Here is a 25,184-nt window from a genome sequence, read left to right as displayed (position 1 = left end):
TTGTTCATGTCCGTTAGAGCACTTAAGCGATGAGTTCTCTCATAGAGATGTGAGAGCTTTAACTTTCAACTCCACTTTGGTTAAACACTTTTATTTGCAAAAGTTCTTTAATGCCCTGCTGTTACAGTTTTGCCTCATCGTAGTTGTTACATACAGCAATATTTGGACAGGGGAAAAGAAGAGAAATGAAAACTATTCACAGGTGTGCTTGTGACCGCAAAATCTGTTGTTGATTTATGTACTTGCCCTCTAATATGTTCAAGGTAACAAGTTATAATGTTCTAACTAGGATGTTAAGAACATGCATTTGATTCTTTGGGAAGAAATTTTTGCCTCTTGACTGGGTTGATTTCTCGAGGCTTCGTTGCGATGTAGTGTATGAATCCTTGCTTAAAAGAGTTATAGGCAGCAGACAGAATAAAAGAGGAACAGATGTTTGGCTTCAAATGTGGGGATATACGCATCACTATTCTGTAGATCGTTTCGTATGAAACCTTTTCCTACTAATATCACTATGAGCAAACAGAATCTTAATAGGGCTTTTGCATGGTAATTCTCAAGGGGACAAAATTTGCACGAAACCAGCCAATCACTGTCACCCTTGGTTTTAAACTGCCAGTGGAACGTAGTAAATCCATTTGAATTTCAATATCAATATCAGTCCGTTCTCAAGCCGCAGCAATAAATGAACCACAAATCTGAATATTAGATACGGACTCCATTTTTATAGTGAGATTCGAAAGTGTTGCGAAAGGATGAAAGGCAATATCAATCTCCAACGAGAAGTTATCCTGAGAATCAATACATTGTCTAATTTCTAAAAAAGAAAGTGCTTTGCGCCATTACCATCAAATGTTGAGGCAGTCCGAATGTTGAGCGTGTTGCACGATATCTATACTCAAATCCACAAACAGTCCTAAAAATCCCCCAAGGACACAATTGAACTGCATTAGTGGCGGCAGCGGGGGCAGCAACCGCAGAACAAAAGCCCATATTTACTATGCCTCGCTCACAAAATTAAAGCAAGTCACAACAATTACAAGATGTACAGCAATGCAGATTTTCCTGTCAGGCAACAAAAGTACACGATAATATAAGAATAAACAGAGGGACGATGTGAATTTAGATCTCCAAATAAAAAGCAACCTTACCAATCACGTCAGCTTTTTTAGCAGTATAGAATTTTGGAAATCGCGTCATGGAGTGGAAAGAATCAACATGAGCCAAATCAAAAAGGAAGCTCATCCAATGGTTTTATCGCTGCAACACAACCATGGTCCGACCCCATATACTTCTCATATGTGACCTTCAACTGCCCTAGTCTAGCAGCTTTATGGAATCTCAGTATCATCTCCGCACATACTCTGCAGGAATAGGCCGAGCTTGTCAATACTGATTGCAGAGTAAGAAAGTTCACAAAAGAATGATCTTAAAAGATCTATGCCTGATTTGGGACACTTCATAGCGTGCATGTCTGATGAGCAGCAGCGTCCAAGCTGGAGACATCTGTAGTGTACACCTCGCAACGTATAAAGCTGATGCACATAGCAGTGAAGGCTTGAACTCCAACGCCTCGTATTCCACCAAGCAAAGCTCGATAAGATAAAATGCTAGGTGTTCAAGCTGGCAGGAGTGACCGAGTCAACGAGAAGCATTAGCAGGTTTAGAGCCCAAAGCAAGGTAAGCAAGATTTTGAAGGATATGGACATTCAAGTTTCCGTCATTTCCAGTTAGGTTCTATTTATAGGGACCTCTATGATCTGAATCCAACTTAAGTCTACATTATGGAAGGTCTGAAGCTTCACAGGAAGGCATGAAATTATCTTACATGCTAGTCTGATCATACTCACTCATGAGCCACTGCATACCTTTTTGTCTGAATGAGCAGCTTTGAGAAACCTCAGCATGAAAACATAAGGAGTAGGCAAATTCAGACGAAATTTCAGCTGCTTTAAGATTGATTTTTCCTGAAAATATAACAAAAGGAAGCCACTATATGTTGTCAATAGAGGCGAATTTTTCCTAGATAGTACGCTTAGCATAGATGAAAAATGTCATAAAGGTCTAATTTTTTATCCTACTGTTATTTTACTAGATGATTGAAGTTTAAGAGGCCAAAAGCAATTGTGACTTATGAGAAGAGGCCTTTTGTAATAAGTGAAAAGCAAGTTAGATTTTCTTTTTTCTTTCTTTGGCCAGAGCAAGTTATACATTCTACATTGCTATGCATTACATCAAATCGAGTAAGCTATCTCAACCACATAATACGACAACACATACCATCCCTAGCATTTGCTCTCTTGTGTAAGACTCTGCTGAGATGCTGATGAGGTCTTTTATCTGTTGGAAGAGCACGGACAAAATTAAGCATGTGTCAGAAACTTGCCCAAATATAAGGATTACAGGAGGCAAGAGAAACTTCAACATACCCTAGGATGCCAAAAGTCTTCATATTTAGATGACAGCAAAAGTGCAGTGAGACCAACCAACTGCATCTCTTTCTTCTGGATTGATACTTGAGATAGATATCGGTCTAGCAATGTCACCATGAGATAAAGTGTCTCATGCATTAAATCAAATTTGAAGTGCACCTACAATATTCACAAAGATGTCCAATAATTTTTAACGAGTGACAAGATTACAACCAATACCATAAAATTAGATTTAAGAGAGTGAACAGGGAAAGGGAATATAAAATGTTGAGTTCTTAAGTCAATACCTCAATGAGCCAATTTATCAATATGCCTCTCATACTGGGCGTAATGTCTCTTTGAATTGACATGTAATTTGCCAAACATGCACTATGTGCCTGCAAAAATAGACATTTAATAAACATAAAGGATAGAACAAATTTACTTTACACACTATATCAATAAAGTTAAATTTCAGGAACCTACTTAGAGGCACAGAATAAATTAAAATTTATCTCACATAATCCGGTGAAAATACTACAGTCTCCGAGTTTTCATGAAACCTAAATAGAATCGATCTCTATATCCCTTTTATGTCCCCAAACAACAAAGGCTAACCATGAAATCCTTAATCTATATAGTGAAAATGTAAAGCACATTTGTCTATATGAACGAAACTGTCATGTCCCTTATTCTGACTACAAACTGTGAGACAAGAAATTCCTTAGGATGGTTAGTAATAACCAAACAAAGTGGACAAAAAAAGTACCTCAGTATTCCAATAATACTCGTATATATCGTCAACATATTCAGCAACTTCAAGTTGATTGCTGTGATCGTCTATGCTTGGTAATTTTTCCAGCTTTAAGACTTCACCATTTTCGCCTAGGAACTGCAGAATAGACAACCACCCTTAAATTCATGCAACAGTCACATTAAGAACTCAACCAGTTCTTCTAACCTTTGATCTAGCCATCAAAAGAGATGTATAGGATCTCCGGCGCTGTGGTTTTTTCTTCACAATGAAACCTGATGTACTTCCACCAGAGTGGATGATATTACTTGATGACATCGCTTCTTTATCCAGTTGAAATGTATTCTCTGCAAGAGGAACTGACACTTCTGTCTGCTTTTCAGGAGATACTCCATCAACAGATTTGTCCACAACTTTTACATCCTCGCATTTTGAGGCCCTTTGAGCATCTAAAGCCCCAAGTGCGTTGTTAACAACTCCCTGATTCATAGCAAGGTCAAGCTTAATTTTATCTCAGTACCAAGTTGATGTGACTGCACATTATTGCTTGACAAAAACTTTTGTAGCGAGAATAGTGTGCAAACAAAGAGTCGCTTGGATACGATTAAAATGATTACTGATGAAAAATTTGAATGTACTACCAATGCAATAATCTTTGGTATCCATTGAATAAAAGAGAATCTATAAGAAAATAACTGAAATACAGAGCAATTGAATTAGTAAGCCATTTAGATCTGAATGACACTCATGAAATTGCGATACTATGTACATAAAATTAGTTACATCCTCTGGTCAGTAGTATTAGCAAGAGGAGCGCATAATCTAAATATTGAGAGATCTGCTGTTAAGAATGAAAAACCAATGAAGTCCACATATTAAAACCCAAGTCCAGAGATGATTTGCTGGGCGGGATAGCTTTAAGACGTACAAACATAGAGTGTGTGTGGGTGTGTGTATGTGTGTCTTTCTCTCAATTTGAGGTTTAAAAAACAAATGTATCACATACTTACGAATATAGCCTAGTGTATCCCATAGTTATGAACGTAGCTGACATGATAAAATCCATGTTAACAAGTATGAATTAAGTTCTCTCTCGTGAATAGAATTGCAAAACAAACTTTTAGGGAAAGCTTACTCTTAACTGAAAAAGTTGATGTTTTCAAAGATTTAGACATTTAACCCAGTTCTTAATAGAAGTAATGCAAATCATGACATTTATTATTATTTTAAATGATTCCACCTTATGGTGATTAAAGAGTAAATATCAGTCACAATCAAGCATGAACCAGAATAATATTTACCCTTGTATGACTATTTTATCAGTAGCTACTCAAAAAGAGGTGGTGCACAAAAGGAACATCCATAGTTTTATTTAGTATATCTCAAACTAGAAGCATCCAAGAAGAATAAACCAAGAGAATTTAAATAAATTAGTATTTGGACTGCTTGTAAGTTCGAATATTTACCAAAAAGATGAGACACAAACCTTAGAATGTTTTCTTGAAGATGCACCAACAGTAGATTGAAACCTTGGACCCCTACAAAAAATTGACAAATATGTTGCGAACATAAATCAAAATTTTTATTATAACAAAAGTAATCCAATTCCAATTCAAAAAGGTGAGATTACAAAAGATATGCAGAGGTAAAAGGAAGCACAAGTACAGCACATGATCTTGGATTATTTTCAAGTTTCAGTATCACCTCAGCAAGGTTAGCAACATCCATTCGGGAAGCTTCCTCTTGTCTCACCACTTACAAGAACTTAAAAACGCAAGTAGCACTTCATTTACTATTTACCAACTTTTATCACCAAGTGCAAAGATGATAACATCAATATAAGCTGACGTGACTTTTGTTTTGCAATGAATGCATTTGGGGGGACTAGCTATACCCACGAACTTGCAAAAAGCTGATTGTCCACAGTTCATTTCTTCAAATAGAAAAACTTGAGGTCACTGATTTGTTGATACTTACATCATTGTGCAACCACTCGCTCTAGTACTTGCAACATGGCTTGCAAGATTGCTCACACGGGGAAGTACTTTATGACCACCTTTTATCTTGGCTGAAAAAAAGTACAAAGTTAAAGCGATTCAATGACTTACTAAGAAAAAAATCTCAGTGCATAGCAACTTACTGGGCATAGCACTTCTGCCATTTCTCTTAGCTGTACTTTCAGAATTTTCCTAATAGAAAAGCAACTTCTTTCAGGAAAATCCCAAGCAAAAGGCCCATGCAATATGCTAGAGTAAAATGTGTGCCGCGAAAAAGAAAATCAAGAAAAATAACTTGTTTTCTTAGTTCATCATAGCAAGGCGGTAACATCTTCAACATAAACATTTACTTATATATACGAGCAATGATTTCCAATGACAGACTTCTTTAACACTAGCATTATATTACTCAATTTTACCTGGCTGTTCCTCCTCAACACTGGCAAAGACTTCCTTAAGACAGAAAAAGGTAACCAAAGGAATGAATCAACGTAAAGAAATGTATATTTTTCTATGAGAAAAATGCAAAAGTTAGCTCTCATACCTTGTTAACATAGCATTTATTCGAGTCCTGACAGAAAAGGCAAAATTATGTTACACTAAAAAGTCCTAAAAAGATTGACAAAACGGAGCCAAATAAGAGTTAAATGCAGTTGTCATTTTGAGGATCCTGCAATTAACAGTAAAATGACAATCACGGATAGCAAATACCTTTGTTCGGTGATATTATGATCTTGACATGGCCCCTTGTTTACGACCCTTTGAGAAGCTGTAGCAGTATTAACTTCTTTCATACATGGTAAGACAGAAAACTAGTAAGGGCATTTCAAATAAGTAGAAATCATGCTTAAAAAATTACTGAAAATCATGTTCACCTCTCTTGACTGTAGGAGGCTCTTCATTCCTTTGATTCATTTGTTCCCTCACTTTTCCCTGGTTCAATCAGATGATATATTTGTACCCATTATGATCATGCAATATGTGTTAAAAGATACCAAGAGATGCCCAAGTGCTAGTTTACAAAACGATATTATGCTGCCACATGTTTTGGTGGATTAATAGGAGGGGAAGGGGTCATCTCAAATCATAAACAGTAAGCCCATACGGCCATACCTCTGATGAGGTCCTTTTAAAGCCACTTATTGGAGTCCCTTAAGCTAAATGGATAGTTTATTCATAAAAGAAGCTTCAATCTCCCACAGCTTATGGTGCTATTCTGTGCTTGTCTAAGGAACTTTAAAACCGGTTCAAGGCAAGTCAATTACCCCATATTTTGTGGTACCCGACGTTTCACGAAAAAGATTTTATCCAAGAAATGATATGTTCAAACCCGATAAATTCACCATGATAAATGCAAGTTCAGAATTTTATACAAGTTCATTTCCGTTGCCCTTTTTCTTTTCCAGTTTTATCTCTTCAGATGAAAATCTATTCCTCCCTTTAGCGCTTCAGTTGCTCTTTTCTTCACCAACGCCATCAAATCGTGACACATTTCCTATGTCTCCATCTCGTGAGCTCCCATTTGAGCTATTAATGGCTAATCACTGGGGCCTTAAATACAACTACTCATCGTGTCAAGAGTGACATCAATATATCTAATTCGACCTGACAATCCTCTTTTAAAGTCTGGGCACCAAAAACAAACACTTTAGTTTTCCGACCACTTACCAAGTCCTATAAATATCCAATACAAAGGTAAAATAAACCACAATCCCCAACCTATTTCCTGCTACTCACCAAATTTCAAAATGTAAGAATCGATTATTCTGATAAGTTCAGAAACAAAATGCTGGGCTGCTTCAAGAGAAGAAAAAATACCATTACTTGTATATTAAATAGCCAAGAGCAAAAGAGAGAAAAAAAAAAGCAGGAATGCAAACTTACCATCACAAAAGATTTCTTTTTCGCAACCCCTGCTTTCCTAATGCTTGGATCCACCGAAACACTGTGGCAAAGAAAAGTGTTGAATGCTTTACCAATAACAAAGTCAAAGGAAAAGTAGAAGTGCTGAATACAATTCACTGTAGGCATCCAAAACAAAAACTTCAACTTTTAGGACTCGATGTAACCCCTACAAATATGTGAAGTGGAAAAGATCTCTAAGCATACCGTTGCAAAGATGTGAAGCCCTCATTTTTGTACTTCCTGCAATAAATTGTGTTTAATGTGGTTAGAGCTACCCGCACGATTAGGAAGCTAATGGAGAACCACAAAATTCCATAGTCATGTCAATTGTCAAGTACCATAAAATCTTCATAGAACATGTCAGAAACAGATAGGGTGAAAACAGAAATAAGATAAAGAAAGAAAGAAAACTCCCTATCAAAATATAGCAATACTCACATTGGTTTGGACCCATCGCATACAACTTTATCGGAAACATCACTTTTTCGAACATTGCTGACATCAGCCAAAGCTTTTCTTCTTATATTTTCTTTACCTGAAGAAAACAAATTATAATCAGATGAATACAAAGTCTCAAGAACGCTTTCTTTCTCAGCCTAGTTTAATCCTACCAGAAGCATCATTTTTACCCGCGCTCTTCTTTTGGTTCTCAAAACCATCCTGCAAGTAAAATGACTAAATATTTGATGTGTATATGGATTAAGTTCATAACAAGTAACTTGAACACCAAAAGAACAATAGGAGACTCATGTAAAAGTTCCAGTACGCAAGAGAAAGCAATCCTCCTTGCATCACTTACAGTGGTCCCACTGACACCTTTGTTAGCTGTGATTGATGTTTTTCTGCAAGAACAAAGAAGACAAACTAGATAATACAAAAAATATTATGGCTAAAACAACCAAAACATCACCTTGGAGTAAAATAGTTGTTGATAGGCTTTCTAGCGGCAAAATACCAGGTCTACCACAAGCCAAATTGCCTAGTACTGTTACAAAAATGGTTGTAGGCAGCTTCTGATATGAAATTACGGGTGAAATGTTTGACCTGTCACCTCACATAAATTTTGGAAAGGAGACCAGGGAATTAATGATGAACACAGAATTTCTAGTGTAATGAGCATCATGGTGTCCCGCAATCTAAGTGGTTCAACTCCATGGACACTAATCGGCCAATATAGCCTCCTCAACTCAAAGTCTACCAAGTGCAAACAATGACATGACCTGCAAGCAGCCAGGCCTAGATAACTTTTTCAAGATTCTACATGGAGGTCTGAATTTGGTTCTGGTGCCACTCGATATCTAAGCATTTAAACAACTCACACTGTAAACATCGGGGAGAAAGAGCTCAAGCACTGGATAAGTTTCTTTATATATTACCGACATGGGACTTATCTCCTGATAATGAAGCTGAACACTACCAGATAATCCATCATAAAAAATAAAAAAAAAACTGGACGTGTCTAAAACAAAAAGAGACTCATCAAATATTCCCTCATAGTAGTAATTCCACAAGGGAAGTTCAGAGATGTCTCTTACCGTGGAGGCATGCTGAATCCGGTCGCAGATTTTCTGTAACCAACAAGAAAAAATAGAAAATATTAACTTAAGACTAAGCATAGTGACTATCAGAAGGCAAGATTTGCAGAGCACGAAGAGACCGAACGAATGATTCGAACAACTCACAATCTGTCCGCAGCCTTATCAGTTCCGAGTTTCTCGGCATCCGTGAAAACCTTGAATTTGCCGGCGCCGACTGCTTCCATCAAAAAGCGACCGTGCGCATCAGGAACGCCACGCCAAGTACAAAAGATCAAAAGAAAATTCAAATTCCACAAAAAAAAAAAAAATGAACTCGTACCGTTCTTCTTCTTGGAGGATTCCTCGGCGAATGGATTCAGGCCTCCTTTAAGTTTCGCCTGAGAGTTTCAACCAAGAAAGCGCAAAAGAAGATGGCAATCAGAAGCAAAAACAACGAAATCTACGCGCTCTAGGCAGATTCGACATCCGTAGAAAAACGCGAGAAGGCACGGAGGAAACAAGGATCGGGGGGGCAGGATTAGGGTTCTTGCGGGGGGGAAACCACCTTGGCGATCACCATTCCTGCTGTGCTCGATCGCTGTGACGATTTCATCCGAGTCGATAGCATCTGTCTCTCTCTCTCTCTCTCTGTGTAAATGCGGGTTTGAGTTTTGAGGAGGTTGAAAGAGAAGCGCGTCTTTTCGCGTTTGAAAATGGGAGTGTGCTTTGACATCAATACCCTCCGGCGACAAAAGGAAGATTGCACCACACTGTTCCAAGCTTGGAATAATTACACAAATAATCTATGAATTTTGGTCAAATATGAAATATAGTCCCTAAATTTCTAATTTGCTTAATATGGCTCATGAACTTTAGCTCAATGTGCAATGTCATCCCTGAATTTTTAATGTGTTCAATGTGATCCATCAACTTTTAGTGCATGTTCAATTTAATCTCCCAATTGTATGAAAATGTTCAATATTTTCCTTGAAATTGAATTAGTGAAAGGACAATGATAAACATTTTTATATAGTTCAAAAACTAAATTGAACATGTACTCAAAATTCAGAAATCATATTGAACAAATTAAAAATAATGGACTACATTGCACATTAATATAAAGTTCAGGGACAATATCAAATAAATTAAAAATTCAGGAATTACATTACACACATTTAACCAAAATTCAAGGATCATTCGTGCCATTTTTCTTTCGAGCAATGAAGTAACAAGTCCAACAAAGAATTGACAAGGTTTAGACCGGCTTGAGAATCGAACCGGACCGCTCGCTCCCATTGAACGAGTTCAGACCGGCTCCGGACGATCGAACCGGATTTCTCGCTCCATTTTCTTCCGAGCTCCGATAGAGCGACGGGTTCAAAAAAATCAGACGACACAGCCGTCGTGCGCTTTCATCTCCTCCGCCATCTCCGAACTTCTCCGACGAGCGAAGCCGAGAATCCTCGTAATCAGCCACTGTAACTCTCTCTCTCTCTCTCTCTCTCTATGCACCCGCAGTGAAGTTCGTGCTGCTGAGAATTCTCTGCTCTGTGCAAGCTACGGATTGCTGCCTCCGGCAGTTTCGGTGGCTAACGTAGCCGGACAGTCGAATCACGCGACGAGTTGTGTCAGAATTCGGACAAGCGACGGAGGGTTTTTTGGTCGGTTGAAACGTGATAACCGCTAGCGATTTTGAGACTCCTGGGTTTTTCGCATTTCAGGTCGCGCCGAACGATTCGGGGGGATCGCTTTCAATGCCGTAGTTGCCTGAGTGTTGTTGCTGCGATCGCATGGCGTGCCATCAATCCGCGAGCGTCCACGTTCATTCCCTGTGGAGGTGTTTCATCTGCTCCTGGAGTAACTTGACAAGAGCCAGAAGCATTGGCAGATTGAATCCCGCAAACCGTCTACCCATTTCGCCGAGGAAGGTAACAATCGTGGCATGTTTTTATGGGCCTTTTCTGGTCGACGTCGTGTCCATCTACTTTACGATCTTTGGTGTTGTTGTGGTCGGTTGGTAGTGCTGTTTAGTGAGTATAGTTGCCAGTTCACTTGTTGAAGCTTTGTTGAACTCAATCAAGTACATTGAGTTGCAAGCCCATAGAACAAGATATTGCCAGCAAGTGGAGGTGGTCGTAGAAATATCTATCCTTAGTGGAAGCTACTGGTTTACGGTGCAATGCTATATTGCCCTGAAAATCTTTTGAAGGGTAAGGAAGAAATTCATTCGTGAACAAGTATTCAAGAGACCTACAGTGATTGAAATTCTTAGAGACAGATCATCTTTCTTACCACAATGCAATTAGCATTGAAACATAAAGTCTCAGAAGAAGTTAATTTGGAGGATTGCTGACAATAGTTCCAAACCACCCCCTCCCCCTCCCCCTCCTCCTTCTCCTCTAGTAAGTTAGTCTAATTTTCACCCTATGTTGCTTTCTCCTTGTTTTTTTTTTTTTTGGTAAGGGCGCTGTCTCCTTGTTCATTATTTCATATTATGTAATACGGAACCATCTTCTTAGTCTATCTTTTAAACTGAGAAGTGGCACCAATGTGGCAGCAACAAATCAGATTCTTCACTGGTTTTATCATCATGCGATGAACTTCTCCTATATCTGAGGATTGAGTTACAACTTACAAATGACAAATGCACGTTCACAAGGCAACAAGAGATGATTTGCTATTTTTGCTGCCTTCACGCATGCGTGGACACACATAGCAATCATCTACCAAATTCTCTTTTCTCTGATTCTCATTCAACAGGATACTTCTTAATCCAGCTGTCCCTCGACGCCACTGCATAAAAGGGGACCAACTTGACGGGAATCTTTATGTTTAATATTTGTTTCCTTGAATGGCTGCTGCCTCCCATAACTTAATGGAAAATATGGAAGAGGAGGAGAAAATAAATTTGTTTCATGAACTTCTGAGGGACAATTAGAAGTTTCTGCAAAATTGAAATTAACATAAAACTTTTGTCCTTACAGAAATCTGCAATAAAATCTGAGAGAGTGAATTCAGGATTATATTGGCAATCCGACGTCTTGTTTACAGATTTCATTCATGGCACAAGATGTCCTATGGCTATACACATTTTTAGGTACTCTTTTCTTGGATTAGCTTCTGTTACATTTCATTATCTCTCTCTTTTCCAGGGCCACTATATGCTGGCAAAATGTTCGTTCTCAACTCTACCTGGAGTTGCCACTGAAACTTCTCCTAGGAATTCGGTGATTCCTTCTAAAACTAGTCCTTCAGTAGGCCAAGATGCACTTTTGGATCCAGTCAATCAGGAAGAAAGAGAAGCAAAGGCTGATCCTTCCAGTGGCAGGGTAATGCTAATTGATGGCACATCAGTCATATATAGAGCATACTACAAGCTTTTGGGTATGTCATGCTACGCCTGCTGAATCCTTCTACTTTTTCTTCTGATTTTGTTGTGGGGCTGACTACATAGCAAATTTTGGTTCTTCTCCTTGTGTCCCACATTTCTAATATAAAGCAGCATTGAAATTAGATTTATATTAGACTACCAAAGAATGGTGTCTACTAAATGAAGATATAATAAGCACCTTGACCATTGTTTATTATGGGATGGATGTAAGGGAAGTTAAAAAGGGAATGGCAGTTCTGACACTAGATTTTGGTTAATAGCATGGACGAATTTTCTCAACTAAGTGAATATTGAAATAGCAACTTCACCATGCCTTTTTTCCCCTCGTGATAATTTAGAGTTTTATTGGCAAAACACCCAAGATGGTTATATTGCCACTCCTGCTACAGGCTAAAGCATATTAACAAATGGATCAATCAAGTGTTATCCCCCTGTTACTACAACTAACTTCTTCCCATTCAGTAACTACCTAAGATCAACTGCTTTATGAATGGAATCTGCAACTATGGGTATCTGCTAATGAATTGCAAGATTAAAAGACCTCCACAAGCGATAGATGCAGGCAACACAATGGAGTTTTAACTTTGAAAATTTCAAAATATCCCTTGAAGATGCGGAGTACTCCATTGCAGTTCTTGATCCCGTGATCCAACAGTTTCTGTTCCTAGAACCCAATTTAAATAATCTTGTCCGTACTGTCATTTGACATGGGGCAATCCCAGAACAATTGGCTCCATGATCCATCTTCTCCAGAACATGAAACACATGTCCTTGAGACATTAGCATTCTGACAAACTTGTATTATAACCTGGCAGAAATGCTGTGTTTTGGTATATGATTAGTAAACTGAAGCACCCTCTGCTGAGAAACTTTAGGTGAATTTCCAAGAGGTGCATCAAGCATTAGCAAGAGAAAAAATGCCATTCTTTGTTGGTATCCAAGTGACAGCAATATTAAAAGTCAATCTTAAGGGACTAAACCTCCGCAAGCTTTGGATTACCTTTTTCAAATCTATGTTGGCTATTGTATACTTTATACATGCATCTTGGACATTTTGTGCCAAAACTTCTATGAACTTCACTGTAGCATGATGTCTTCAAGAATTATTTTGACTCCTTGACCCGACACTTTGTATGCACAAATCACTGTAGTAGTTTGTAACGTACATCAGTGAAGCATCTATATTTTTGTTAATTGTTCTCTTTCCTGTCTCTTTAATGGTGAATGTTTCTATTAATTAATAAACTTGTTTACTTTTCTTGGTTAAGAGTAGCCAGGTTGCATCATGGGCACTTACCACATGCAGATGGGAATGGAGACTGGGTTTTGACTATTGTTACGGCTTTATCTCTTGTAAGATGTTGTCAGCGTGTATAATCAATTGGTGTCTTCATTCATATAGTCCTTGATTAATACTGAAATCATTATTGGACTTTGCATGTCTTTGTATGAGCTTTGGTGAAATGTCTACAGCATTCTCTTCTTTGTGAAGAATTTTATAGCCCTTGCTAAAAATGGTAAATCTTGGTGATATAATGGCAGTGCACTTACTGTTGATAATGTAAAAAAGGACGTTGTGCATGTTGGATAAGACTTGAGACTTAAGAGGAGACTTGCTCGATTTTTGTTGTTCCGCTCGGGGATATCATAGCATAGCTACAAATGTCGTACGGACTTACCCAAAGAACCGATATTTATCCATGTTTTGGGTTGAGTAACTTACCTATGCAGTAGGTCTAATTTTTTTTCAGTCATGCTTGGATGTTTGGTATATTTTGTTTAGTTGCGTATCACCGCCTAAAGAACTTTCCTCTACTATGTATAATTTGACTTTTGCCCTTTTTTACTCATCGTGCTTTTGTTGATCTGGGTTTAGAAAGTTGGACGGTTTTAGGATGTCTTCTAACTTATGTCAGTATGCTTGAGCATCATGGACTTAATTACTCCTTTGGGTTTAATTTGTTGCAATGACTTAAAACTGGAAGGAATTTCAATTTCTCATAGTGACGCGTTCCCACCAATTCCTGTCTTACAATGAGTTTGCAGTTTAGAAATTTAATTCTGTGCGGTCCAGTTGGCATACTTTTTGATTATTTCATGACGTTTTTTATGAGAGTGCCGATCGTGCGTCCATTTTTCAACATGGTGTCTATTTGTTTGAAATGGGTAATAGGGGCCTTTTGGTAGAAGGTCTTAAGCATCATATTGAATCAACTGCATCCACTAGTGCATACACATATCTTGCAACTTTCAGTCAAAAGACGAACTTCACATGCATGCAGTTGACCAATGATGACCCGACTAGTTAAGTAATGTGAGCTTATAACCAAGTGGGGCAATAAAATGGTTGAATGTTATTTGTGGGTTGGACCAGCGAATAGGCTTAGGCCCTTTGATCTATATTGGCTTTGCATTCCCCCTCCTAGGGTTAAAAGGGACCCCTAATCACCGCAATTGGGTTGCAAAAATTTAACCTATAATCAACCTTTGAAGATGTTGCTTCCTAAAAGGATCTTCTGTCCTTTGACCATACTCCTAAAAGGATTTTCTCTTCCTTGCAGCATTGCCATGCCCTAATTTTTTGATAGACCGAGATTGACTTGACCGCTCTAATCTTAATGGCATGGTTTTATGCCTAAAGCTCTCTTGTTCGTGAAAGGAGAATTAGAGGCAATCAACCTTTTATAATTATCTCATATAATAAATATATAATTGAGCTCATTTCTTAGTAAAGAAAATAAACGTTGATCTTGAAATGAATTATTGACTTAGCAAGTGATGATTAGATGTTACATGACAAGAAGAGTGTTCTTTTGGCCACTGATAGTTTGACGCTAGTTATTCTGCAAGTAGTGCATCACAATATAAATTCAAGCTGGTTTCATCAGTTATTCCCATCCTTAACTTATCTTCTGGATGTGTGGTTTATTATATCTGTTTCACATGGTATAAAATTGTTCCAATAAAAAAAAGACTCTGTTTTTTAATCCCGACTGTCTTGTGGCATTTGATGCCTCTTCTCACGTAGGATTGTTCACCTTTGGAAGCACGGAGAACTTTTTCTTCATCATTATTCATCTTTTCACTTAAATTTTTTTCCTGGTTTTTTTAACTTTTTCTTGTTTCTGCTGCAGATTATTGATGTCCTTGAATTCGCCCCTTCCCATGTGGCAGTAAGTCCTCATCTCCCTTTAGAGATCTATATTTGTATTCACAGTTGCTAGCCATTATGTTATTCCTCATTTTGTAAAACAATCTGTCAAACTAATATAGTTAAAGGCTTCTTGAGATGTTTTCTGAGCATTTGCCCCTCATTTGCACTTGTATCAAGCTAGAGTTTTTTTATCTTTGGCGGTAGAAATTATGCTAGCATTTATTTGCTTAAATTTGTGAGACTTGGTATTTCATGTTCGGTTTGACAATATTTTATGGATGCTGTGAGAATCTCTACAAGTCTGTTTCTTTCATTTTTTCATTTGCTTTTTTTATTCCCCTAGCAAATATATGTTGCTTATTTTTGAGTATTTTTTTCCCTGCAGGTTGTATTCGACCATGATGGTGAGAGTTAGCCTTCGCGATTTCATTTTCTTCAGAAGTCTCTTCAATTTTTGTAGATGCATTTAATTCTCATTTATATTTTTCTTCAAACTGCGTGCTTTCTTTAAATTTACCCAAATAGTATAACGGGAATAGAAATAAAGCTAGTACACTAAAATCATTCTTAGTCATATTTGGCATAGGATAATAAGCATGCAAATTCTCTTTTAGTGCTTCCTCTGCAATGAGCAAGTTTTAGTTGACGAATGCCTTTGAGACACTGTTATTATACCTGTCCTGAAATTAATCTTAATTGAAGAAATTTCTTTTAGGCATTTGCATGCTTTTTCCGAGGAGCTGCTCTTTTGTTCCTCTTTATAGATTAGTTAACCAGATGGTTTTAGTTGAGAGTGAACAAATAAACTATATGCTTTGAAGTGAACAGCGTCTCTTTTTCCTGGGTTGTTGGTTCCTGGAAATGCCAGGATCTTCGAATGCTTATCTTGCAAAATAATTTTATGATTTTGTTAATGTTCTGGACAAACAATTTCTTGTTTATTTATGTTTCCTTTTTTTTTTGTTTATGGGTTGTGACTTTTGGGCTTTTGGACTGCCATGATCTTTAAATGATTACGTCATGAAATGGTTTTATGTTTTTGTCAATGACACATGATTGGATGAAGAAGAGAGTTAAGAAATCCATTGGTCTGCTTCTGAACTAGAAATTTTGTTCTTTTCTGAGTTCTGCTCGTGAATAACTCGAAAGATCTTCACACACATACATAGTGTTCTCATAAAAATTGTGAGCCACATGATCGAAATGTGGTAAGCCTTGAATAATATTAACTTCTATTTCACTAATACACTGGTCAATCAATGAACACATCTGCATTCAGGAAATCTCATCGTTGTCGCTATCCTGAAACTTTAAAAAATTTCAATAGTGAAGTATTAAACTGGAATATTCACTAGGTATAGCAATTGGTGGGGTTGTTAGCTAGCATGTTTAATGAGTCCCTGAAATTTTTGGGAACTTAGGTCCTTTGTGAATGTGTGCCAAAAGTTACATCATTTTGAACATTAGAACAATCTGTTGAGGAATTAATTGTCCGTCACTTCAAGGAGCCCTTCATGTTACTTTATATTGTTTGGCTGGACTTTCATGAATTTATGTTTGCTTCAATGAATGTGACAGAAGGGGGGAAGGTTAATGGAAGAGATTATGCTTAGTTCTTTTTAGTAGTTTAGATTATGAGTAATTAAGTGTTTGGTGGAACCGTATTTTCGTTGACTTGTTTTTCTTTACAAAGCTTGTGTTCTTTATTCAATGGTAAATAGGTGATTGGAACTAACTTTGTAGAAATTTTGTCCTAATCAGCGGCTCTTCCTGTTCTCTTACTGTCCCTTCTTTGAGACCATGGTCTCCTGGTAGCACCATCTGTTATAATCGTTTATCATTCTATCGCTTAAGTGTATAGCTGCCCCATACCATATTTTTAGCCATTTTTTAAGAGAGCACAATTTGTTTGATTCTGCAATTTCTTAACTCGAAATGTTTAATGGCAAATTATTAGTATGGTTTGGAAATACATTAAATAACATTAACTGATTTCTTGCTACAATTAAGAAGTTCTTTGAGCTCTTAATTACAAAAATAATTGAAAGCTGAAGCTTAGTGCATTAATTCCTGGGAAAGCATCCTATGAAAGCTTCCTTCTTGCCGTGCATCTCTCTCTCTCTCTCTCTCCCTCTCTCTCTTTGTGCCATGTGCGAAGGGGTGGTGGTGTAGGTGATTCTTGTAGTTCTGTTCTATTGCAACTTAATTTTCGATTTTAAAGCAATTCTTTGATAGAGTTTTACCTGACCTTCTAACTGAGTATTGCCTATGTACATTGGGAGTGTGCATGAGAACAAGAGATGATTCTTTAAAAGCACTGGAAGTTCTGGACTATCTTTTGCTAGTAACTGATGTTGTAATTTTTCATGCCGCTTTATTTCTGCAAATTCACATTGTTGTTTCAGTCCTTGTGTAAACCGTGTGTATTGCTTTGGGGTTAATTTTTTTTTTTTTGATCATATCTTTGTGGTTAATTTAAAATGTTTAGTTGGCGATTGTGAGATGCTTGGCTTGCACTAGTAGTTTTAAGCAAAATTATACTAAGGGGACCTTTTATTTTCAGGAATTCCATTTGGTCATACTTTTAATCCGTTGAAAGAAAGTGTCATGGCTAAAGGTATGCTTTTCAAAGTTCTTTTTTCGATGATTAGTTAGAATAGTTGGGCCATATTCAACCCAAGGAAGTGATGTTTTCGTGTAGTATGACAAATAAGAGGTCGTTCATACATGATCATTTAAGTCTATTATATGCAGGGGATTTACATGCCCCTCTTTCGTGTGGAGTTCTCTTAAATGAGTATTGCACTGTGGAAGATGATTGACATCATCCTTCTCTCGAATATTGTCTGACATCATTAGTTCAGAGGTCATTGTTTAGAACAGGAGATATTGTTGTTAACCTGTGGTGACCTGCTTATTTATCCATGGAAGGGAATTAACTTGATTATTTTATTAATATAATGTCAGAAGATGTTTTAAGAAACGTGCCTCAGAGAGTAATATCTTTTTAATTGCTGTAAATAGAAGCTGTTATGATATGGAATACACTACGCCACTCTCTGCAAGCTTAAGTTTTTGGAGTAATTGATTGCGCACTCAATTAAACATGGTATCAAGCCAACAATGCTTCTATTTGATTTCTCATGCTTCCCATTTATTGGTGACCTCTCTTTATATTATGGGGTTTGGCCATTGTTTCACACACATGCTAGGGTTTTACACGCTTCAGGCTTTTGTCATTCTTTGGGCCTTCATGTGAGGGAGTATTATTATGTTGAGGCAATTTCAAGGAACATTTACAAACTTCGAACTTTGCCTGAAGGGTCTATTACCAGTGCGATTGGAGGATTTCCCTCGATGTATTTGGGAAGAGAATGATCATCTTATATTTGGACAATGGAATGTTCAGATGCAGGAAAATGTCTTTTTTAAAATACGGCTTATTTTCTTCATTATGTGAATGTTTTTGTGCCTTTTTTACTTTTAGAGTACTTGTCACTAAGCACTCATATTTAATTTCAAGAGTGAAGTCGGATGTATTGGCATACTCCTGTATGTTGAGTAAGACTCCATAATGTTAAAGGGGTTCTCTTTCGTATAGATTCCTTTAATGACTTTTCTCACATTAAACATTTGATAAGCAGGGCCTTGAATTGGCATTTCGACTTCTTTCTTGAACATGAAGCACGATAGCTGATTAAGATATTGCAGCAATTCCTTGTTCACATTCTTTACGTCATTCTGCATTTATTTTTTGTACTTCACTTGTCCATTTAATTAAATTGTTTGAAATACCAGCAAAAACGATGATGCATTCTTGGATGTATTGAAGGTCTGAATTTTCGGCATACTTTGTACCCAACATACAAGAGCAACCGTCCCCCCACACCAGACACCGTTGTCCAGGGACTCCAATACCTAAAAGCATCCATCAAGGCCATGTCCATCAAAGTAATTGAGGTACATGATTTATCAGTTGCCTATTTCCATAATAAATATACTGAAGAGTGAAAAAAGGAGTGGCAGGTGTGAGATTTACAGACAAAGAAAGGGTGGCCTTCCAATCCTCATCTTGGAAAAACGTTTCATCACTGATTTCTTTCACGATCTCTTGATATTTGTTCAAACAAGTGCAGCTTTGAATTGTTGAGGGGATTTCTGAGGGATTGGTTATGGCAAATTATTGATTTTGTTATGGTTTGGGCTGACCAGTCAGGAGCTATGTCGGTTGCAGGTGCCTGGTGTTGAAGCTGACGATGTGATTGGAACCTTGGCTGTAAGGAGTGTTGAGGCAGGCTACAAGGTATTGTCCTTTTTCACTTAAAGAAGAGTTTTACTTCTGTGATGATGATTCTCGTGCTCCAGCTTGCTTTTGAGCAATGAGAGTACTTTCATAGTCTATATGACAGACCCTTTCATCTTTCATTGACCAAATGGTGATACAACAACCATAAACCAATCTTCCCTGAAAGTTGGTTATTATGTGGATCCTTCTGTCCCCATGCATTATTCTGTCCATGAACCATTTAAGATCTATACTTCTTTTGTGCTCAAGGGTTCCAACCCTTGTTTCTTAAGCCTCTTCTTACACGTTCTGAAGTGTACTCTGTGCATGTAGTGCGTCTTTCTACTGGAGCTACTTGTTGCCGTCAATCTTTTGTGCTTAATAGGGGTCACAACCTTTTCTCAGGTGTACTCATTTTCATTTCTCCTTTCATAAATAAAGCTCACATATAAATCAAAGCACCTTCACTTTGATTATATACTATATGCCGATACTTGACCTGTAGACCGTGAAACAATCCATCTCATGGAGCCTAGCTTGTCTTTATTGCAATCCTGTGAATCTTATCTTTAGCTTAAGTGGCATTCTTCAATCAAATATAGCTTTCATCGTGACAGTCTACTGCACCTGTCCCTATTATATTGATAATAATAATAACTGAATGGTCCTTCCATCTTTCTGCAAAATGGACTGAAGATGCAGTAATAACTTCTTGGTCTCCAGCTCTCACTACTAATTCAGTTAGCCTCTTATATACAAAAGCTGCATCCTTTCTACTTCGGTGTTTACTTTGATGAAAGTCCAATAGATTTTTAATGTTTGCTCCTCTCCTTCTCTCCTTGTGGTCAAGGTAAGGACTTGGGCAAGGCCAGTCCCCATAGTTCATGGCTATTAGTCCCACCCTAATCTCATTCACCAGTATCATATCATCTATTAAAAGCATGCACCAAGCAATCCCCATGTTCTTGTTGTCTGTCAGTATATCTTTTCGTCAACCTCTTCAATCAGATTCTCAGATGATTTCAGTATTTCCACATCCATAATTAGTAATCCTACTTGTGCTCATTTTGCCACAGGTTCGAGTCGTCTCCCCAGACAAGGACTTTTTCCAGATTTTGTCTCCTACATTACGTCTTCTGCGCATTGCTCCGCGTGGTCTTGAGTTAGTAGAAAGTCACTCATTGCTTTGCCTAAAATTGGTTTAGCTTTTGTTAATTTCTCTATGTGGTGATAAAAAAAGAGGTCTTCATGGTAATTGTTTCTTATGAATTTGAACTAGAACATACTTTATAATATTTTTCTGTGCTGCAATACATACAACATGGAGAGAGTGGTTGAGAAAAGACTTCGAATTTCAGCACTGAGAATTGAGATTTGGTTTTAGATGTTTTTCTGTTTTCTGCTTGAGATCACTCATCCTAATATCTTGGGCCAATTTCAACAAATAGGAAATGTTGATGGATACATCTCATAGGATTCAAGTGGGAGGGATGTAATGGAGAGTGCTATGCACTGATGTTCTCTGCAGTTGTTCAGTGTCGGTCAAAGGTAATTATTCATGAGAGGAGTTCCTGGGGAGACTAGACAATAGGATTGTATCCTCAACGAGGATGCTTTGGTGGATGTGTAAATGCTACAAAAAGACATGTTTGTCTAAGAAAGATGTATCATATATTTTTGTGGTCTCAATTGACAATCGGGGGTGGAGACTTATTTTAGGTTGATATGGTACATGAAATGACCATTTTAGCAAGGGTGCAAGTCAGAAATGTATCAGATAGGATAGGTGTAATAGGACATGGGGCAAACATCTAAAAATGACCTTGAGTATGTAGATTGTACGGATGATATGATACTGACTACTGAGTAGAGTTTGATGGCTACATTTTTAAAATTCTGAAATGTCTAACACAGAAGCAGTATGAATAGAGATCTAAAATTTTTCATTCTTCCAGATCCAGATGCGCAATTTATGGAAAAAATCTGACACTTAATATAAATGTTTATTGATTGATTACTCATGTGCCTCTTGCTAAAGTATACAGCTTTCTTTCTTTAAATAAATTGGAATTTTCATCTGTAAACGTGGGCATTTTGATATTTGACCTTGTCATACACATAGTTATAATTTCTGTTATTCGTGAATAATTGAAGCTTTTACATCAAACATCTTACTCAACTTTAAGATGATGAGGCCTCTAGCTTGATTTCTTATATAATGAATGGGTTGTGTTCTTTATCCATGTTGGGTTTCATCTATTCTTTTGCTTGAAACAAAGTGTTAAGATCTAAATATTGGTCATTATATTCTCTATCAACTTAAGCTTCTAAAATATACAGTTGCCCACTCAACTTTAGAAAGTTATATAATCATACATTTTCTTCGTGTATCTTGTGATTACCTTTCCGTTGGGGTTGGGGTCTTCACGGTTACTCTCTCATTTTGGCAGTATGGTCTCCTTTGGGATGGAGGATTTTGCTAAAAAATATGGAGCTCTAGAGCCTTCTCAATTTGTTGATGTCGTGTCGCTTGTAGGTGACAAATGCGACAATATCCCAGGTAATATTCTAGTTCTTATTGGTCACTTGATCATAGATAGTGCGTATATCACCTTGATGGTGATGGTGACCTTACTGGTTCATCTGTGCTTTCTTCATTATCCACTTTGGTTAAGCAGTGGTTTAAAGACTGAAATTACATCCCCTTGAAAGAGGGGGCAGTTTCTGACATGACATGAACATACGACCTAGCATGACATGCTGTTAGCCTTTTTGGCTTTATTGAATCATGTCCATACCATAATCCTGACAATTAGTTCACACAGTGATGGCACAAACACTAAGAAGGGGCCCTGTTTGTCATCCTTTTTTTTGGATTAGAGCATAGAAGGAGATTGCTGATGGCACATTTCAAAATGTCTAAATCTTTCGCAATTTTTGGAAAAGACATTGCATATTTTTGAGATCGATGATTGAGGCATCGTTAATTTTAATGCAGGAGTCGAAGGGATTGGCAATGTGCATGCTGTGCAACTGATTACTAAATTTGGTAAGTTTGTTTTGGTCTGACATAGTTGTATGCGTTTTGTGTCCAAGTGGACAAAGGTCAAAACTTGTTTCTTAAGTCTTAACATTAACAAACTTATAAAAAAGAGTTACATGTACATATTTTCCGTTTAAATTAATTTAGTATGGATCCCATGGCACCTCGTGAAGAGGATGCCTATCAGATGTATGAGGGGGTGTTTTCTGGTGCTATTATGGTGGATAATAAGATATTTTGCTGGTACTGATTGTTGACCAATAGTTTGTCAGATTTGTGAATATCACCAATGTGGTGCAAGTATTTAAAATTTAGCTATGAGCATGCTATCAACAAAGTTCACTGTAACATTTTGCCTTCATTCTTGATCCCTTTAAAGCTTATTTAGCATCGTGTTACAATCATGTACCTGAAATTATACATTAATGTCGATATGTAGTTAGGTCAATGTCAATGTTCTCTTCCTGTACTCATTTAGCTGCAATTTTTGCCTTTATACCAAGTAAATTATTCAGCTTGATGACTTGGAAGTTATTTTATTGCCTTGGCAGGCACATTGGAAAATTTGTTGCAATGTGTGGATCAAGTTGAAGAGGAACGGATAAGAAAGGTTACTCTTATGTTACTTATAAGTGGGAATGAATCAGACAAATCCAAGCATTTTTTTTTTCATTCATAGCTTCATCGTCGAATAGAATATCTGTGATCATAAACTCTCTCTCTTCTTTTTAGGGACACATGGTTCAATTGCTCACTTGCTCTTAATGGATAATTAACGTGTCTCTAATCAGATTACCGAGTAATGTGACCTTTTTCATGCAGGCTTTGATAGCGCAGGCTGATAATGCTATCCTCAGCAAGAACTTGGTATCATAACCTGCTTTTTCTCTAATATCTTGATAGTAATGCACTGAATAGAATTACAAGTTTCATGTTAACTGCATCTCCTTTTCATAAATACATATTCCCTAAGGTGAATCCTTGGTTTTTGACTGACTGATTTGTTTTTCCTTTTCAATTATTTTTCAGGCATTAATACGTTCTGATCTTCCGTTCTACATGGTACCATTCACCACCGAAGATATCGCATTTAAGAAACCTGAGGTTTGTGTAATCAATAAAACTCTCTCTCTCTCTCTCTCTCTCTCTCTCTCTCTCTCTCTCTCTCGATCGATCGATCGATCGATCGATCGAATTCATGAAAGGCAGATAATTTGGCAATGCACGTACTGTTTGGTTTAGTTAATTTCTTTTTGTGAGCTCACATCTGGCACAGTTTTAACTTACAGGATTGACTAAAATCAAGGTTTTCTTTTCTGACTTCGGAGGTGATGAAGTTTGTGCTGCCTCCCGTGATTCCCAAGCCCAAGGTTGAGGGGAGGAAGTGCATGAGTACTTCATCATTCGTTAGAAACATGAGGCACTGTAGTTTTAGGTTGCTACTGGCCACTCATTCACCACATCGGTTGTGCTAGGGTTGTTATCACTTATATCCCAACTAAAAAACAGAAGCTGGCACTTCAAATACTTTTTTGATGGAGTGAAAGAACGTGAGCTCATTTGATTTCTTTCTTCCCGTGAAATTATGAAGTGGAAGCACTTGATTTTGTTGTCCAGCACCTACTATGAATACTATATACAGCACCACAGATATCTTTGCACATAATAAATTTGTTCATAATGTTCTTCGCAGCTGCATATAAGGAACTCACGAGCTTTACCTTTAACCTTGGCATGGTTACAGGATAATGGGGAGAAATTCACCAGCCTACTAAAAGCCATTGGTGCATATGCCGAAGGATTTTCAGCTGATCCAATCATTCGAAGAGCTCTTAATTTGTGGAAGAAACTTGAAAGACGGTGATCAATTTTTCTTCTTGTACAGTCAATCAATAGCTACTGATAGCATGGATATCCATGAGTGCATACTCTTCAGCAACATTGGTCGAAGATTATGGTCCTCCTCCTCACAATTATTTCTGCAGAGGCCGGAAAAGGAAACCCATGGCTCAGTATGTGAAGGTAGTAGGCTGGAGAACTGCATGGAAGAATAGCTACTTCAAATACAATTTCTGAGGCCTATCGATTTTCACTTGTATTCTTGACCTTTTTGCTGCATTGAGACTCAATGCTGCGCCATCACCTGTTTCAAGGAAGGACGAAGGAAGAATGATAATGGTGTGTAGCATACAAGTTGCAGATTGATACTTTATTTTTTTTTTTTTGGTCGAAGATTGATACTGTATTTGTGTCAATGGTTTGTGGATAAAATGTAACGGGAACACTCGGCTGCCAAAGCAAGAATCTTGGCAATGCATCTCCTTTTAATCAATCCTATTGGCGATATTTTTTTCATGTGTAAGTACTGAAGCAGTGCTGTAAGATTTCTGCTGGTTTTGTAAGATCACATTTCTCTAAATTTTTTATTATTTTTTCTTTTCTTTTTTTCCATTGTGGCTGGCGACTCGTAGCCTCTGGTGAGGGCTTGACCCTCGTGGCTAGGCATGGGCCGCCCCCGCTAGATCTGGCGAGGGCTTGCTTGGTCGAGGGCCACAATCTTTGCCAATGTTGCCGGCCACAATGAAAAGAAAAAGAAAAGAAAAAATATTTTAATTTAGAAAAAAAAATGTTTTGCAAAATTTATCTACGTTAGCATCAATCGTGTCACGTAGGACAGTCTTCTATGTTAATGATTATCGGCCAAAGTTGGCCAAATGAATTGAGTTG

General features: G+C 37.5%; 2 protein-coding genes across 8 annotated transcripts; one reads left to right on the top strand and one right to left on the bottom strand.

Moving 5' to 3' along the window:
* Positions 1 to 435: 435 nt before the first annotated feature.
* Positions 436 to 9,247, bottom strand: LOC115689754 (cyclin-B1-3). 4 transcript variants are annotated; one of them, XM_056305369.1, is made up of 25 exons: positions 9,150 to 9,247; positions 8,925 to 8,982; positions 8,750 to 8,819; positions 8,603 to 8,635; positions 7,834 to 7,909; positions 7,679 to 7,727; positions 7,506 to 7,602; positions 7,272 to 7,307; positions 7,047 to 7,107; positions 6,038 to 6,095; positions 5,874 to 5,949; positions 5,707 to 5,733; positions 5,582 to 5,615; positions 5,306 to 5,354; positions 5,143 to 5,233; positions 4,652 to 4,703; positions 3,373 to 3,645; positions 3,181 to 3,303; positions 2,720 to 2,809; positions 2,430 to 2,591; positions 2,281 to 2,340; positions 1,869 to 1,967; positions 1,445 to 1,623; positions 1,152 to 1,364; positions 436 to 1,065 (listed from the first exon to the last, which is right to left on the bottom strand). In XM_056305369.1, exons 1-24 carry the CDS (start codon positions 9,210 to 9,212, stop codon positions 1,229 to 1,231), a joined length of 2,052 nt encoding a protein of 683 aa, XP_056161344.1. In that variant the 5' UTR covers positions 9,213 to 9,247; the 3' UTR covers positions 436 to 1,065; positions 1,152 to 1,228. The 4 variants fall into 4 exon arrangements, with proteins under 4 accessions (XP_056161344.1, XP_056161345.1, XP_056161346.1 ...); XM_056305370.1 differs by having other exon boundaries at positions 5,874 to 5,946; XM_056305371.1 differs by having other exon boundaries at positions 5,874 to 5,931.
* A 706-nt stretch (positions 9,248 to 9,953) lies between these two features.
* LOC115689741 (uncharacterized) lies at positions 9,954 to 24,876 on the top strand. Of its 4 annotated transcripts, none has more exons than XM_030615894.2 (16): positions 9,954 to 10,062; positions 10,306 to 10,512; positions 11,737 to 11,968; positions 13,249 to 13,328; positions 15,110 to 15,148; positions 15,515 to 15,533; positions 17,693 to 17,746; positions 18,962 to 19,089; positions 19,364 to 19,432; positions 20,491 to 20,576; positions 21,865 to 21,974; positions 22,413 to 22,463; positions 23,009 to 23,067; positions 23,280 to 23,324; positions 23,487 to 23,561; positions 24,202 to 24,876. In XM_030615894.2, exons 2-16 carry the CDS (start codon positions 10,375 to 10,377, stop codon positions 24,319 to 24,321), a joined length of 1,305 nt encoding a protein of 434 aa, XP_030471754.2. In that variant the 5' UTR covers positions 9,954 to 10,062; positions 10,306 to 10,374; the 3' UTR covers positions 24,322 to 24,876. The 4 variants fall into 4 exon arrangements, with proteins under 4 accessions (XP_030471754.2, XP_056161347.1, XP_030471755.2 ...); XM_056305372.1 differs by having other exon boundaries at positions 24,151 to 24,876; XM_030615895.2 differs by lacking the exon at positions 17,693 to 17,746.
* Positions 24,877 to 25,184: the final 308 nt, after the last annotated feature.

This window comes from Syzygium oleosum, unplaced genomic scaffold (genome assembly GCF_021117445.2).
Source record: "Syzygium oleosum isolate NSW1041296 unplaced genomic scaffold, Sole_v2.1 Sole_v2.37, whole genome shotgun sequence".
NCBI classification, from domain to species: domain Eukaryota; kingdom Viridiplantae; phylum Streptophyta; class Magnoliopsida; order Myrtales; family Myrtaceae; genus Syzygium; species Syzygium oleosum.
This window is presented reverse-complemented; position numbering and strand designations above follow the sequence as displayed.

What these genes read in the sequence shown, in the direction of transcription:
- LOC115689741 (XM_056305372.1), top strand. Translation starts at nt 10,375, where the DNA reads ATGGCGTGCCATCAATCCGCGAGCGTCCACGTTCATTCCCTGTGGAGG. An exon ending in AGAAAGTGTCATGGCTAAAG is followed by an intron (nt 17,747 to 18,961) that starts GTATGCTTTTCA and finishes GATGTATTGAAG; the next exon opens with GTCTGAATTTTCGGCATACT. An exon ending in CTATCCTCAGCAAGAACTTG is followed by an intron (nt 23,325 to 23,486) that starts GTATCATAACCT and finishes ATTATTTTTCAG; the next exon opens with GCATTAATACGTTCTGATCT.
- LOC115689754 (XM_056305369.1), bottom strand. Translation starts at nt 9,212, where the DNA reads ATGCTATCGACTCGGATGAAATCGTCACAGCGATCGAGCACAGCAGGA. An exon ending in TGCGATGGGTCCAAACCAAT is followed by an intron (nt 7,308 to 7,505) that starts GTGAGTATTGCT and finishes AATTTATTGCAG; the next exon opens with GAAGTACAAAAATGAGGGCT. An exon ending in TGGCAGAAGTGCTATGCCCA is followed by an intron (nt 5,234 to 5,305) that starts GTAAGTTGCTAT and finishes ACTTTTTTTCAG; the next exon opens with CCAAGATAAAAGGTGGTCAT.